The sequence below is a fragment of the Hyla sarda genome, chromosome 1 (assembly GCF_029499605.1).
Source record: "Hyla sarda isolate aHylSar1 chromosome 1, aHylSar1.hap1, whole genome shotgun sequence".
Classification (NCBI taxonomy): Eukaryota; Metazoa; Chordata; class Amphibia; order Anura; family Hylidae; genus Hyla; species Hyla sarda.
Window position 1 is genome coordinate 518878262 of NC_079189.1, and position 18191 is coordinate 518896452.

General features: G+C 41.6%; 1 protein-coding gene across 14 annotated transcripts in view; it reads left to right on the plus strand.

Annotated features, from left to right (window-relative positions):
* MEF2C (myocyte enhancer factor 2C) overlaps positions 1–18191 on the plus strand; it is a 231646-nt gene that overhangs the window by 191727 nt on the left and 21728 nt on the right. For all 14 annotated transcript variants that reach the window (XM_056538436.1, XM_056538454.1, XM_056538421.1 and 11 more), the window contains one exon: positions 17613–17785. In XM_056538436.1, coding sequence (XP_056394411.1) covers positions 17613–17785 — 173 coding nt within the window. The remainder of the gene's footprint in view (positions 1–17612; positions 17786–18191) is intronic.

The following is an 18191-nucleotide window of genomic DNA, read 5'->3' on the forward strand; positions in this document are numbered from 1 at the left end:
ATGATTATTACACTTACTATATTAATAGGAGTGATTATTTTTCAGATAGATATATACCTATAAGGTTGGGAAATTAGTCAATAGACCAATGCAAGGATTTCATGAAGCTTTGGGGTAGCTCTCGTGGTGAAATGATGTTCCCTATCTGTGACTGATTATCAAGAGAAGTCTTTGTTCATCTTCTAATACTACTAGGGCCGGGACAAGGACCTCAGTGCATGAAGAGGGTCTTGATAAAAAGCCTCGAAGAGGAGACAAATTCAGTATAAAGTTGAAACTGTCTTTCTAATAACTTATCAGAACAATACATCTATTTAAGTCGGGGGCACGTCTTCAGCACAGTCTCAAAGATGGCAAATGTTGTCTTTGTTCAGTGTCTTCCTTAATAACAGAGAACTCTGTATGGTCCATTTTAATAGGTTTAGGCTGGTGGTGATATAACCGTGTTGTGTAATCTGGAGGTTCATGATCTTTGCTAAATTTGGAGATGAGGTCCAGTTTTTGTCTCTATTTATACTTCTATAGAAAGGACAGCTCAGCTGCATAGCATACTTAAGCATTTGTACTATTTTAGGTCTTTACTATATACATGTAGACAGTGAATAGTTCAGTTTCCAAACCAAGTAAGAAATGTTCTTGAATATTGTATTAGTAATAACTATGCATTTGTAGAAATATGGAGAGTCAATATAAATAAAAAATTGTCTTGGGACCATAACTGGTCTCCCTCCTTCTAGACTCCATTTGTAGTGGGAATGCACTATACGGTTCTTTCAAGGAGAAACATTAACTCTTTGGCCCCTTGAATAGTTTCTGATTTGTCAACCTGTGTCACAATTAATGTCCTATATTAAATAATAACATATATTAAATAATTCCTAATGAAAATTAAATAATTAGTCTGAGTTTTTTGTTACTTCATTCTCATACACCACACCCTGTTTTTAAAGGGGTTATCCAGGAAAAAATTTGTTTTTATATATATATATATCAACTGGCTCCAGAAAGTTAAACAGATTTGTAAATTACAATTCAAAGGAGCAAGCAGGGAGAGAGCACACTAAAGTGTTACTGCACCTGTAACGGGGGTACTGCAAGATATCGGTGGCCCAAAATGAGTCTCCTGCGGGGTGCACATACGAAAAGGGTAAAGTATCAATTTCTATAATAACAAAGGCACGTAAGTGCACTCACCGCTCAGCGGAGACAATTCGGCATGGGGGTCCAGTCCACGGAAGGCTGGAGGCCGAAAGAAGTACACAAACACGTGTGAAACAGCCGGCGTAGCCTCCAAGCGCCCATCAACCTGCACCGATGCTGTGATCCAGCCTTCCGTGGACCGGACCCCATGCCGAGTTGTCTCCACTGAGCGGTGAGTGCACTTACGTGCCTTTGTTATTATAGATTTGTAAATCACCTCTATTATTTTTTTTATATCCTTTCAGTACTTATGAGCTGCTGAAGTTCAGTTGCTCTTTTCTGTCTTAGTGCTCTCTGATGACACCTGTCTCGGGAACTGTCCGGAGTAGACGCAAATCCCCATAGCAAACCTCTTCTTCTCTGTGCAGTTCCCGAGACAAGCAGAGATGTCAGCAGAGTGCACTTTTGCCAGACAGAAGAGAACAACTCGACTTCAGCAGCTGATGATTATTGGAAGGATTAAGATTTTTTAATAGAAATAATTTACAAATCTGTTTAACTTTCTGGAGCCAGTTGATATAAAAAAAAGTTTTGCTGGAATACCCCCTTTAACTACAATGTAAAACATACATGTGCTAAATCCAGAGACATCAGTTTCAAGGTTCTTATCCCTTGTCAGTACAGAACAGGGTATTGGCTGGTGAGAAAGACTCTGATACAGCTCTTGGGGGGGTTCTTGTGGAAACAACCAGGTGGCATAAGCATTTGGTATTCAAATTAGTTCTCCTCCAGAGGGGAGAAAATGGTCTCTGGCACCGACTAAGGAAGGTAGGTTGGTTCTAACCTTCTGAAGGAGAGCTATGTGTAAATCTGTTCCCTTAAAGCATTGCCTGCAAAACACTCTAGGGCAGCCAGTGGTCTGCACAAGGAGAAATAAATCCTCCTGAGAGCATTGAGGGAGCGGAGCATGACGTCACACGGGGGTGGAGCCATGATGTCACGATACTCCGTCTCCGTGATCTTAAAGGGGTAGTCCAGTGGTGAAAAACTTATCCCCTATCCTAAGGATAGGGGATAAGTTTGAGATCGCGGGGGGTCTGACCGCTGGGGCCCCCTGCGATCTCTCTGTACGGGGCCCCGGCTCTCGGCCCAGATAGCGGGTGTCGACCCCCGCACGAAGCGGCAGCCGACACGCCCCCTCAATACATCTCTATGGCAGAGCCGGAGATTGCCAAAGGCAGCGCTTCGGCTCTGCCATAGAGTTGTATTGAGGGGGCGTGTCGGCCGCCACCTCGTGCGGAGGTCGGCACGCCCCCTTCCCGCGGGCTGTCGGGGCTCCGTACAGGAGATCGCAGGGGGCCCCAGCGGTCGGACCCCCCGCGATCTCAAACTTATCCCCTATCCTTAGGATAGGGGATAAGTTGTTAACCACTGAGTCACCACTGGACTACTCCTTTAATTCATCAGACCCAGAGCAATGTTTGCTCCAGAGGCTGATGATAGCGGGGTGCTGAATGAAAGATTGCGGGCGTCCCCAGCAGCGGGACCCCCACGATCAGGCATCTTATCCCCTATCCTATGGATAGGGGAGAAGATATCTTAGGGTCGGAGTACCCATTTTGGCTTTTCACCCAGCAAGTCAGCCAGTACTCTGCTCTAATGGTGACCCACAGAATTTATATTTAGTGTGACTGATTTTCAGTCCACCATACATTATACATAGTGTCCATTTTCTTTTAGAAGACCACCCCCACACAAGAACACTTTTCAGTGCAATTTTTGGTGAACATCTTGAATAAATATACATTGTGTATAATCACATTAAAAGTGAACTCTGTGGATTGCCAATTAATTTTCACCATATCTAAGAATATTAGAAGGAAGATAATGATATATTGATATTAGTAAAATACTTACCTCTTAAATTTGGCACCAATTCCACCCCATCAGGCAGGTGATCATCTGCCGATTCCTGTTGTCATCACAATGATTGTCTGCCATGGTCACGTGATGCCGGGCAACACATCGTTGCTCTGTGATAAGAACAGGAAGAGATACTAAGGTACTGGATTTTCAAGAATCTCTTTTTAGAGTTTAGTAAACCCTTTTAATCTCTGTGTTGTATTCACCTAGACACTGGTTTATTGGGCACTCCCTACAGTTGTATATAGGAGCCCATCTGTAAATCTGCATCATGGGGGATTTGGAATTTGCTGTTGCATTAAATACATTTTACACACAAGAGAAATATATATTGCATCATATCAGGTATATCTGCAGAAATGAATTCTGTTGTAGTAGAATACATTTATTAATGGCCAGGCACATATTCCGACGCTTCCAGCAGTACTTACAGGTGGGTGCTGCATGCTACATTGTGGGGGTCCCCAGCGGCAGGACCCCCGCAATCAGACTTCTTATCCCCTATCCTTTGGATAGGGGATAAGATGTCTTGGGGCCAGAGTACCCCTTTAATGTAGACTAATTCTCTATACACATTCCAATAACACAAAAAAAGATGACAGCATTGTTCGTTCCTTTATGTAAAACATGTAGAAATGCTTACAAGCTCCCAAGCTTTTATTACAGAGCAGGATTGTATTGAAGTAATTGAAAAGACTTGACACAAGCAAAGCGTCTTATGATTAAAAAAACACTTTGTAGAATAAAAGCATAATCAAGTGATGAAAACAGGGAATCATAGCGGCGGATATGAGAAAGTGCGCAAGTAAAGCAGCAGGAATGTGTTATCGTGGCAGACAGTGAAGAGGTTTCATGTACAAAGCCATGCTGGAAACTTACTGTATAGATAGCGATTGTTTATATAGGCAAGCGGAAGTCTTTGCTTGTAGTTAATATATTGCAGCTTATTTTAATATATATAAAAAAAAAAATATATATATATATATATATATATATATATATATACTGTATATATACTTTATGTTATTGGATTGGATTCATTCAGGCTACACCTTTAATTTTCTCTAGGCTTTGCAATAGTTACTTCTAGCCATGAAATATTTAATCACTTGGGCTGTATGCTGGTTATCATCTTTAGGTAATCTGGCATTAATAATCCAATGTCATTAATCTACTGTAATAGCTCGGAAATATATCCTGTGTCAGTAGAAAGCCTGAGTTTGGCAAGAAAAAAAAAATGATTGCAGAAGGTAGAAAATGAGACCTTACAGTCCTCTGCCCTTTTTAGTGTTGGTCTAGTGGCCCCGTACCTAAGTGTATGTTATGCCATGTGCATTGTGAATTGGGATATCTGTATTTTGCAGTGTTTGTGGTTAAAGGGGTACTCCGCCCCTAGACATCTTATCCCCTATCCAAAGGATAGGGGATAAGATGTCAGATCGCCGGGGTCCCGCTGCTGGGGACCCTGGGGATCGCTGCTGCAGCACCCCGCTATCATTACTGCGCAGAGCGAGATCGCTCTGCACGTAATGACAGGCAATACAGGGGCCGGAGCATCGTTGCATCACGGCCCCGCCCCTCATGACGTCACGACCCGCCCCCATCAATACAAGTTTATGGGAAGGGGGCGTGGCGGTCTTCACGCCCCCTGCCATAGACTTGCATTAAGGGGATGGGCCGTGATGTCATGAGGGGCGGAGCCATGACATCACGCTGCTTCGGCCCCTGTATCACCCGTCATTACGCACAGAGCGAACTCGCTCTGTGCAGTACTGATAGCGGGGTGCCGCAGCGGCGATCCCTGGGGTCCCCAGCAGCAGGACCGCGGCGATCTAACATCTTATCCCCTATCCTTTGGATAGGGGATAAGATGCCAGGGGCGGAGTACCCCTTTAAGCATTGCATGCTCTGAGCTCTGTAAATAATATAGTTAAATATTCCTCACCCTGCAAACAGGTAAAACTGTTTGTTATTGGGCTTTAAAGGGGTACTCAACCCCTAGACATCTTATCCCCTATCCAAAGGATAGGGGATAAGATGTCTGATCGCGGGGGTCCCGCCCCTGGGGACCCCCGCAAAATAGCACCCACCTGTTTCTTGTCCGGAAGCGCTGGAGGGTCTGTGTCCAGTCCACGGGAACGGAAGTTTGCGACGTCCCGACTCCACCCCCTCAATGCAAGTCTATGGGAGGGGGCGTGACGGACGTCACGCCCTCTCCCATAGACTTGCATTGAGGGGATGGGGCGTGATGTCACATGGGGGCGGAGTCGTGACATCACGAACTTCCGTTCCCATGGACGAGACCCAGATCCTTTGGATAGGGGATAAGATGTCTAGGGGTGGAGTACCCCTTTAAAGGACAACTGCAGCCAAAAAACACTTCTCCCCTTTCCACAGGACATTTACCCCCTTTACACATTCATATGGGTAACCATGTAATACATAAATATAGAAAGGCCAGGGTCTGACAGACCTGCTTTTTGTTTTACTGCTCTTCTCTGATGCATGAAGGGGGGCTTCAGAGAAGGATTTAATGGGACCTTTTTTTATTAAACAAGTTGTTGCTTTCAGAGAGGTCAGCTCAACCTTCTTCGTGTTACTCACTGTCTAATAACCGATAGTTGGTGCATTTAGATGTCCTACCAGTCAGATGGATCTGAAATAAGCAATCATAATACAATTACATGTAAACCAGTTTGATTCTGCTAGAAACGATGGTGTCTTGGAATACATACAATGAAAATTAGGACACAAGAGGCTGTCTTTCGTGCTATCACTTTGATGACTAAAGTCTTATGCAATAAGCCGTTGGTGTGTTGAGAGTATTTAGAAATGCAGCTCTGTGACATGTGATGATAATTCAACTAAGTTGAGTTAGTTTTCATTTAAATTCTGCTCTCTAGTTTCCCCCAAAGAAAAGGCAGTCTGTATTTTAAAGATCTTTTGTATCCCATGAAATTCATGAACTCTTTAAGTGATGCACTTCAAGGGCTGTGCAATCAACAACAGTGGATCTCATTTTTATTCATGGCAATTCAAAGTCTTTTTTCAGTTTTACTGTCATAGTAAATTAGAAGCTTACTGTAAAAATAAGTCATATTTACATCAGCGTCAAGCATTCATTTTCCTCTCCAGATGCAGTAGCCACACCTTTGGTTAATATAGGTCATGATTCAAATGAGGAAGAACATATATCATGACATTATATGTTCTTTGTTTCCACTTCAGTTCAGTTTAGTGAAGAAAGATTTGTATAAAAACATAAAAAAGAATAGGATAGAACAGACTTCACACTTACAAGCAAAAACTTGAGAGCACATGTAAGACTATACAAAATATTGAACTGTTAGTTGAAAAGCAGATGGAAATCTGTAGGTCTTCCAAAAACAGATACAAGAAGAAAATGGACCTTTACTTGGTACATATTGTGCCTCATGGTATGTAATGGTATATACCAGAACAAATAAGAAGGGTGGGGAGAGAGAATGCAAGAGAAAGGGAGAAGGGAAGGGGAGAGAACCAGAGAAAGGAGAAACCATGCAAGTAGGTGCCAGAAAATGGATTTCATATGCAGGACCCAAAATGGTATAAATGTTAAAGGAGTTCTGTAGTGAAACATAACTTATCTCCTGAACGGGGCCCTGGCAGTCTGCTGAAAGGAGCAGTGCTGACTCCCGTACAGAGCGGCGGCTGACCTGCCCCCTCCATGTATCCCATAGAGATACATGGAGGGGGCATGTCGGCCGCGGCTTTCTGCAGGGGTCTGAACAGGCACTTTTTGGAGACTACCGTTCAGGAGATTGCCGGGGGTCCCAGTGGTCGGACCCACCACAATCTATAATTTATTCCCTTTGGACCGGGAATAAGTTATGTTTTACTGCACTACTTATTTAACTTAAAAGAGTTATGTAAGTGCTAGAAGACTGGAAACCAATCATCGATACTAAATGTTATAACAATGGCCTTTTTCTGCCGGGGTTACACCTTTTTTATTTGTTGGATGTGGGCTATCTCTGCATATCACTCCTCCAGAGTTGGCAGATTTCTAACTTCAATATATAACTGTTTACCAGTGAAACAAAGATGCTTTATTGAAGGTGAAAAAGATGGCATGACAACGTAATAAAACATCATAATGAAATCGTTACAAAAGCCCCACGGGGCAGCAAAGAACCAACAAGCTATATCAACCAGTCTACATACATCAACAAAATAGTGGTAATGAGTACAATGTTATCTTATATTAGCAAAATGAGAGAATAGGCTACTGACAATAACACTAGAGAAATGTAAGTATAATGGTGACACTCTCGCTCACTAATAAAGTGATAAGCAATGAGTCATAGGGGGACAGTAAGAGGAGGAGATCCAGGGATCCCAGACCACATTAAACCTCTCCACCGAGTCTTCTCGGATGGCGGACAGTTTTTCACTAAGCATTATTTTATTAATACGAGCAAGGACTGGAGGCAAGGACAGAGTAATCTGCTTCCACTGATAAGCAATATAAATGCGAGTAGCTAGTAAGATGTGTTGTGCCAGTCTAAATACTCGGTATGGCATTCGACTAGGTCTGTGTCCCAGTAGGCAGAATGCAGGTGTAGCAGCGACCGAGCACAATATATAACTGTTTAAGTTGCATGTAGGAGGTGGTGCATAAGGGTTTTTTTTTGTATCGTGCCATATTAAACACTAATAAAATATGTTTTAGAAGCCTCTGATGGAAGGGCAGCCACATCATATATGTGTCATTGTTCCTCTCACCCTAACATACCACCAACAAACAGTTGGATCCAATGGATACCATTTGTAGAGACATGTACAATTGTGTTGAAAATTGTTTCCCCGGCTCAAACTCACAGGCTTTACAAAACAGAGGGAATTGTTGAGATGTAAGTGATGACAGCAATTCATAAATAATAGAGATAGCATGTCGAGAGCAGGAGGAAGACAGACATATATTTTAAATGCTAATAAAGACCAATGGAGGCTAGCTGTTTGGGTGGTGGCAAAATCGTGCTGATGGAGTCTGTTACCTGGGATTTAGGACATCAGAAACACATTTATTTTTTTTAATATGTCTTCACAAAAAGGGTCAAAACAAATACCAGAAGCTGAGATACATTTGTCTCGAACCTGCAAGAGGTACTCCGCTGCTCAGCGTTTGGAACAAACTGTTCTGAACACTGGAGCCGGCACCAGGAGCTCCCATAGACTTGAATTGAGGGGGCGGTACGTGATGTCATGAGGGGGGGGGCAGGGCTATGACGTCACGAGCTCTTGGCGCCGGCTCCAGTGTTCAGAACAGTTTGTTCCAAACTCTAAGCAGCTAAGTATCCCTTTAATGAGTTCTGGTTGGGTTGACAACCCAGCTACCTGAACGACATATGTACTTGTATTCATTGTCTACATTCACGCTGATCCTACAATGAAGAGGTCATCAATTGACAGCTCGGTCATATGGAGGGACTTGTTCTTAAGTAGACAGACTTTTTTAAATACTAATCACGAGACACATTTCATATTTATTAAGAACAGTTTATAAATAGCTCTCAGCTCATCTCATGATAGAAATTATGCCAACCTCTGCCCAAATCAAGTTCGGAGGCTTTGATGAATTTCAGTCCTTTCAGCTCATTGTGAAATCAAATGCATTTTACGTGCATCTCTGTGTGTGTCCCTTCATCAGAAATTTATATATTTGGCTAAATATCATTTTTGTTGTTTTTCTTTCCTTCCACTTTATTTTGAGATTGTTTATTTAATATTATTATTTAACTTCAAGGACAGATTATATTCTGTCAAGAGGAAAAATGTTTTTTTTTGTTTTTTTTGTTTATACCTTTCATCAAAGAGGATAGATGCCAAGGACAACTATTTTAGCTTTGCTTTACTGGCATATTTAAAATAATCAGCCATGGCCACTCCAGCATATTAAAGGCGCCCATTCGTCCTGACTTTTCCAGAACAGTCCTTATTTTTGTAAATATAAATATGTTGGGGGGCTTCTGTCACCTGATCCCCCAACCAACTACCCTTCTCACATGCTTGTAGGGTGCCAAGTGGTTAAGATGGCAGTCAGGGGCTGTGAAGGGCCCCATGCCTGCCATATTAGTACTCCTAGAACTAGGAGGGCTGTCAAAGTCTAGCACATTGCAATACATAAGTGCTGTGGTGCATTCTTCCCCTAGGAGATCAAAAGTATAAGTAGGTAAAGTATACGTGAAAAAAAAAAATACATATATATATATATATAGCTACCAATGGGTACCAGCGTTTACAACCCGTTCACGGTTCCAGTACATATCCAAGCAAGGGCATAGCACTCCATTCAAAATTAAGTGCAGTTTTATTGTCTCATGAGATAACAAAACTGCACTTAATTTTGAATGGAGTGCTGCGCCCTTGCTTGGAGATTATATATATATATATATATATATATATATAGATATATATATATATATATATATATATTTGGAGTAAACAGCAAAAACATAAAGATATCCGCACTCACCACGGGGTAAACGACTCAAAGCTCCTAAGTAGAGGTGTCGGCAGATCCCGGAGATAGAAGGTGCACAGCTTTCAGCAACCAATCAGCTTGCTTCTTACATTCCTAACAAGGCCTGTGAAAAATGAAAGAAGCGATCTGATTGGTTACTATGGGCAACTGGGCAACCTTGCCTCTGCACAGGTTTTGATAAATCACCCCCATAGTCTTTCTTTACACTGCTGATGTTGCCTAAAAGATGCATGGCCTCAAACTGCAGTCAGTATTGATCACTATAATGAAATGTATCTATTCAAAAACAGCTTATGATTTATAGGAAGAAAACACTACTTTAGGTATAGCTAGTTTTATAGCTTAGTTTATACAATTTAAACAAAAACCTTACACAACTATCCATAATTTCTGTTTTAACAGTCGTATAAATATGTGGTTATTTTAGAGAAAATATGGCAATTGATTGGAGGCCATTACAACCACTGTGATAATAAAATACACGTGAAATGTGCAAAAGAGCTAATAATCCCAAATCTTTTCAGCCTTCTTGTAATACAATACAATCACAGGCTACATTGTATTACAGAAAATGTTTAATATTGCCGTAATTTCGGTTTTGGTTTTCTAAATGTATGCTCATAATGTTTCTCTTTTGCATGTAACTATGTATTTCATTCAAAACGTAGCCAAAAGTATAATGCACTCACTCTACAATCCATCTGTTTTCCATTTTCGCATACTGTATAGTCAGGAAATCCATTCATTTATTACATATAATTTTTGCACTTTCAAGTGGGTAGTGGAATGTGACACAGCACATACAGCCCCATTTAATTTGATCATTTTCCAGACGGAATGTAATTGTAAAGTATAGGTTTAGAGCAGGTTTCAACCATACATTTTATAGGGTTTTTTCTTAATGTTTCTGCTTTTTTTTTATCTTTCAAATTTAAATGAAGTATTCTCCTTTAACTCTTTGTTGCAGGTTACAATTTACAGCTTTTACTACGTGATATCTTACAGTAAATGCCAACTATATTCTTTCTGTTTTTTTCCCCTTTCATTAACAACATTCTTTAATAATAATAAAAAATGCTGAAAAGTGTTAACTGGTTGTCAAAAATCACTTTATCAGTCTTAAAGAGCAAAGAAAATTCTTAGGATGATGTGTGACAGAATATCAAAAATTCAAGAAGTTTCATAATTAAAGCCAGGATATTTGAACATTTGCAATGGTAGCTTTAGCAGGTTAATACTTGATATACGTTTAATATATTGTATATTATATCATTTAATATTTTAGCATGTATGTTTGTATAATTTATCATTTTCTATCTACTAGGCATGTATAATGCACAATACAGGTGTGTAGGTTGAGTACAGAAGGACCATCTATCCCAGGGCCTAAGTACCGTATATACTCGAGTATAAGCCGAGTTTTTCAGCACTCTCCGCCTGCTTCAGTGGTCTTCAACCTGCGCACCTCCATCCGCTGTCCGGGCATGCTGGGAGTTGTAGTTTTGAAACATATGGAGGTCCGCAGGTTGAAGGCCACTGCGGCCTTCGTCATCATCCATACCCCCCTTTAGTTTTCTACTCACCTCCCCTCGGTGGGAAGGAAGGGTGAGCTGTTCCAGGCCATCTATGCTGCAGGGACCATCCGGTGGGGAGAGTTAGTCGTTCCGGGCTGTCCATCTTCACTGGGAGGCCCTCTTCTCCGGGCTGACCCCGGACAAGTGACGTTGCCTTGATGACGACACACAGGGACGTTCATTCGCAGGGACGGACGTCCCTGAGCATCGTCGTCAAGGCAACGTCACTAGTCCGGGGCTGGCCCGTAGAAGAGGGCCTCCCGGTGAAGATGGACAGCCCGAAACGACTAACCCTCCCCACCGGACGGTCCCTGCAGCATAGATGGCCCGGAACAGCTCACCCTTCCTTCCCACCGAGGGTAGGTGAGTAGAAAACTAAAGGGGGGTCTGGATGATGAGGAAAGCCCGGCAGTGGTCTTCAACCTGCGGACCTCCAGATGTTTCAAAACTACAACTCCCAGCATGCTCGGACAGCCGAGGGCTGTCCGGGCATGCTGGGAGTTGTAGTTTTGTGACATCTGGAGGTCCGCAGGTTGAAGATCACTGAAGGGATTCACAGGCGGTGATGAAGAAGGGGGGGGATGATAATAGGCGGTGATGATGACAGGCGGTGATGATGAAGGGGGGGATGATGGCAGGGTGATGATGACGGGGGTGTTAATGACGGGTGTCTGGATGATGACAGGGGGGGATGATGACGGGGGTCTAGATGATGACATGGGGGGATGTATTTCCCACCCTAGGCTTATAGTCGAGTCAATAACTTTTCCTGGGTTTTTGGGGTAAAATCAGAGGCATCTGCTTGTATTCGGGTCGGCTTATACTCGAGTATATACGGCATCAAGAGAGGCACCAAGAAGCCAGGGTGGTCTGGCCAGGAAATTTTTTTGTCAGGTGAAAAAAAAAGCCAAGCAGCATCACCAAAACTTGGTGTTTTTTCTAATAGACTTTCTCAGGGTGTCATTGCTGTATTTCTTTAAAGAGAACCTGTGGCCAACCCAAAAGAATAGATTTTGCTGTTTGCATGAAATACTTAGAGTGCCCTGATCACACGTCTTTTTACAGCTTCTTGATATGCTCTCCTGTTACCGAGATATTTGAGTTTATAATTTGACAATTCAGAGAATCAGTCAGATAGGCGAGAACCTAATTTTAGTAATGATCGGGTGATTGGCAGGATAATAGAGTCAGGGGGTGTGAATGTTGTACATTGAGGGGTGTGTATGCCTAATACACACTAGAGTCCTATGCAGTACTGTTTTCTTAATCTCATTCCCACCCGCTCCTGCTGGATTTCTGACTATTACTACCCACTCCCACAAGGTGTGTGTTCCGCTCCTGCTCACTCCTGCAACATGTGTGTACAAAACCACCCACTCCTGCAAACATTTTTTCACAGCTTTTAGAAATAGCACTCCCCCATGTCATTTCATTACTCCCCAGTGCCATTTCATCAGCCCCCTGTGGTATTTCATCACCCCCTTGTGCCATTTTATCACTCCTTGTGCCATTTTATCACTCCTTGTGCAATTTCATCAGCCGCAGGATGTTGTGTGGCCATATGCTTGCACCCACAACAACCTCATTACCACCTGTGCAGGCTCCCAATCCCAGTGCTCTAATACACACCCCCTTACTATATAATTCTGCCCATCACCACATAGTCACTCCCATTTTTTAAATTAAAGTTCACGCCCATCTGACTGATTCCTTAAATTGTCTGGCAAATTATAAACCCTCATATCTCAGGAAGGGAAGGGTGTATAAAAGACCGCAAAAAGATGTGGGATCGGTGCATCTTAAGCTATTTAACAATAATGCAATGTGATTTTTGGGGGTTTGGCCACAGGTCCTCTCCAATATAAAACACAGATTTCCAGCCTCCTAATACTTTCATTTCCTGTGTACAGCACCTGGGGACCCACAGATATAGTTTACACCAACAACATCATGGCACCAATACATCACGATATATCACAGTGTGCCAGGCCATGTGTAAAAGCCCAGTGGCTGTCAAGGTGCATGTTACACTATTCCAAAAGTGTATTGCTCTATGCAAACAGTGTAGTGTGCTGCACCCAGTGTTGACGGCTGATACGACTGTAAATAGAAAATTTGTGTGGATTAGGTGTACAAAGTGTACTGAAATGGTAAACTCCATCTGATGTGCATTAAAAGTTCCATCTTATATTGAGACTAGGGTCAGTCAGTATGCCAGATTTAGAAACTAAAGCTGTCCATATGTGGGAGATCAGGAGCATAGCTATACGGGGGGGAGGAGGTAGCAGTCACGCAAGGACCCTGGTGCCTTAAGGGTCCCCTAAGCACATCTGCCCCATAAGAGACCAATGTTATAATTGGCATATTTGGCCCTTTTGCTGATTTTGCATCGGCACCCAGAAGCTACAAGTTACGCCTCTGCGTGAGATAAGTGTAGGGTGGTAATGTGTAGGGTGACCTCAGGTGGATTTCAACTATATGACTAGACTTGTCTGGCAGCAGCTTTCACCCTTTTCTCCCCTAAAAACACATTCATCTGAGCCGAGTGTGCATGTGTATATGGAGATTTGGAAAGATCTTGCATGCATATATGTCCAGCTAATAGCAATTGATTTACATGTAACCCTTTCCGTACTTTGCAGATTAAACAACTGTTTTGAACCTAATTTAATTCCCAAATATTAAAGAAAATGCGTCCAATGCTCATTGTTGGGTGGTGAATCTGGAAGTAACATTTTTCTGTAGATTACTAAAACATCCATTAAGTGATGTATAGTCCAGCGCTTCCGATTTATTGACGATTGTGCACACACATACATCAACATGTCGAACAGCTGACATGTTTCAGCAAAGAAAACATATATGTACGTTTTCCTGTAAAGCTCTGTTTCCCAACCAGTGTGCCTCCAGCTTTTGCAAAACTTCAACTGGGAAACACATCTGTAGAGTGATTGGATGATAAACCATCCATTGGTAGGTCTGGTAACAGGTATACGTGGGTGCACCCCTCATCTCTGCACCACCCAAACAAACTCCAACAAAGCTTTTCTCTCGTACAGAGTTAACAACTATCGCTACTAAACATGTTCCATCACAGACCACACTCTTGTATACGGCTTCGAAGTATGAGGCTTAAAGACCGGTTTCTTCATGTAACCACATGCTTGTACTTATCCCAGATTTTCAAAGGATGGGCTCCCGTGTCAATGGACAGAACAGTGGGTTTGACATTCTTCGTGTCACACAATATTCATTTGGTGGGGTTGGCAACCATAATGCTTAAATATAGGTCTCCAAAGCCGAACGCAAACAAAAAGACTAACCAGCCCTTCACTGTGCCCTTCCTGATTATAAAGAACAGATACAAAATGTGGATGTTGTCATTGGCAGCAAGTTAATTCCACACCACTATTAACCGTTCCTGAAGGCAAGAAGATGACCATTTCACTTCCAAACCCCCCGCAGATAAAAGTTGCCCCTAACCAAGCGATTCTATCACTTTCTCGTTCTGAAACAGTCAAAAGCGTTGATATCCTGGCACAAAAGAAGTAAAAGCAGACACAAGCATGCAAATGCAATTAACAAGACATATGTTTCCATAAGATGATATATCAAAGAGACGCTTAGCTGGGAACTAATAGGAAGCGATCTCTCATCAAGTGTTGATTTAGCACCGTAGGGGTAGAAAAGAGGAGAGATGAGGGAAAGTTGGTTGTAGAAATAAGGAGGTAAGCAGAAACGAAAATTTTGGAAAAAAGGCGCATGAAAATACGTTAGTACCTCCGTTCTCTTTATCTACGTCAATGTTTCCCAACCAGGTGCCTCCAGATGTTGCAAAGCGACAACTTCCAGCATGCCCTTACAGCCTTTAGCACCTCTGTTCTTTTTATCTACGCCAGTGCTTCCCAACCAGAGTGTCTCCAGCTGTTGCAAAGCTACAGCTCCCAACATGCAGCAGTGCAGTTGGCAACAGCTGGAGGCACCCTGGTTGGGAAACACTAATCTACAGAGAAAACGTTTCAGCTATTTTCTGGTTAAAAAAAAAAAAAAAAACATTGTATTTCATGGGGAATAAACTGTAAATTTCCAACATTTTATATATCAGCGTCTGTTTATACCCCAAGAAAGGGATCTCATAGGTATCCGAACCACAGTGAAATCTGTGTTATGTTTAATTCATGCCCCCCCCCCCTTCAAAATAAAAATGAATAAATAAATAAAACACCTGTCTACAATACAGTAAAGAGATATAGGTGGGCTCAGTATCCATGGGTGATGCCCACTTTTTTTTTGTATGTTTAGGATCTCAATGATGCAGGGTGCCTCCAGCTGTTGCAAAAATACAACTCCTAGCATGCCCGGACAGCCAAGCTGGAAGTTGTAGTTGTGCAACAGCTGGAGGCACCCTGGTTGGGAAAACACTGAACTATACAGAAAAGACTCCATCTATTTCCTGTCAGTAGTCCGAAGGCGAAAGCAGAAAATGATTCTATTTTGAGGGGAAGAAAATGTATATTGATGTGAATTATCAACATTTTATATCTCAGTGGCTTTTTATGCCCCAAGAAAGGGGATCTCATAGGTAGCCAAACCACAGTGAAATTGAATTGATCTGTATTAAAGGGGTATTCCTGGAAAAACTTTTTTTCTTATATCAACTGGCTCCAGAAAGTTAAACAGATTTGTAAATTACTTCTATTAAAAAATCTTAATCCTTTCAATAATTATCAGCTGCTGAAGTTGAGTTGTTGTTTTCTGTCTGGCAACAGTGCTCTCTGCTGACATCTCTATTTGTCTCGGGAACTGCACAGAGTAGAATAGGTTTGCTATGGGGATTTGCTATTAAACTGGGCGGTTCCCGAGACACGTGTCATCAGAGAGCACTTAGATAGAAAAGAACAACTCAACTTCAGCAGCTCATAAGTACTGAAAGGATTAAGATGTTTTAAGAGAAGTCATTTACAAATCTGTTTAACTTTCTGGAGCCAGTTGATATATAAAAAAAAAAGTTTTTTCCTGGATAACCCCTTTAAGTTCAATACATCCACCCCACCCCCAAAAAAGAAAACAACAAACCTACCTGTCTTGGCATCACCTATAGATACATGATGGGCCCACATGTAGCTCCAAAATTTATCATAATACAGTGAAGAGCTATATATGGGCCCATCATGTATCTATGGGTGATGCCCCGCTCTATTGTCTATATAGGATCTCAGTGATGCCCATCAGGACTGGCTCCTCCTGTGTCTGCTGCAGTGTTTCCCAACCAGGGTTCCTCCAGCTGTTGCAAAACTACAACTCCCAGCATGCCCGGACAGCCAACGGCTGTCTGGGCATGCTGGGAATTGTAGTTTGCAACAGCTGGAGGCTCCATGGTTTGGAAACAACGGTCGGATGTATAACAAATTCATACCATGCAGCTGCTATCTCCATAGAAATGTTCAGCCTAGACACAAAGAGCAATAGACCTACTCCCCTCTTTTATGGGGTGCTATGTTTTCTTTACACCCAAATACCTAAATAAAGTAAGAATAAAAGGAAACACTGTCCATAACTGTTGTCGTGTATTAAAGTTATTTATGTGGATTAATGTTATGTCGAAGACTGTGATGGAGTTAAAGGGGTACTCCCTTGGAGAACTTTTTTTTTTTTTTTTTTTTAAATCAACTGGTGCCAGAAAGTTAAGCAGATTTGTAAATCACTTCTATTAAAAAATCTTAATCCTTCCAGTACTTTTTAGGGGCTGTATACTAAAGAGAAATCCAAAAAAGAAATGAATTTCCTCTGATGTCCTGACCACAGTGCTCTCTACTGACCTCTGCTGTCGATTTTAGGAACTGTCCAGAGCAGGAGAAAATCCCCATAGCAAACATATGCTGCTCTGGAGAGTTCCTAAAATGGACAGCAGACTTCAGCAGAGAGCACTGTGGTCGTGACATCAGAGGAAATGCATTTCTTTTTTGGATTTCTCTTTAGTATGCAGCCCCTAAAAAGTACTGGAAGTATTAAGATTTTATAATAGAAGTGATTTACAAATCTGTTTAACTTTCTGGCACCAGTGGATTTAAAAAAAAAAAGTTTTCCACGGGAGTACCCCTTTAAGGCCCCCACTGCTATAGATATATTATGCATATACAGTAAATTATAGTAAATAGAAACATGAAGGGAGATTTCACAAAACCTGTGTAGAGGAAGAATGGTGCAGTTGCCCATAGCAACCAATCAGATTGCTTCTTTCATTTTTAAAAAGAAATATGAAAGCAGCGATCTGATTGGTTGCTATGGGCAACTGCACCACTCTTCCTCTACACAGGTTTTGCTAAATCTCCCCCATTTTCTCCTAAATTGGGGACATGTATTCTATTTTGCTGATATCAATAAAAACAGATTACACGTAAACTTCATTTTCTAAAACACGTTTCTTTTTTCTTTTTTAACCTTTTCAACAGGTAATGGGTATGGCAACCATCGTAACTCGCCAGGTCTGCTGGTCTCACCTGGTAACTTAAATAAAAATATGCAAACGAAATCGCCACCGCCAATGAACCTGGGGATGAACAATCGCAAACCTGACCTCCGAGTTCTTATTCCACCTGGCAGCAAGAATACAATGCCCTCTGTGGTAATACATGATTTTACTTATGGGTTTTAGCTCGATAACATGCACCCACATTTTATAGGATCTCTCTTGGTTTTTGACATTTGGGTGTTTTTATAGTTACGTGTTTGTGATATCTGAAAGAGCTAAAATTGTCTAGATGAAGTTATACTGTATAACATGTATTACTGTAGCATATATAGCATATATTACTGTAGCATATATAGCATATATTACTGTAGCATATATAGCATATATTACTGTAGTATATATCACATGTATTACTGTAGCATATATAGCATATATTACTGTAGCATATATAGCATATATTACTGTAGCATATATAGCATATATTACTGTAGCATATATTACTGTAGCATATATAGCATATATTACTGTAGCATATATAGCAGATATTACTGTAGTATAT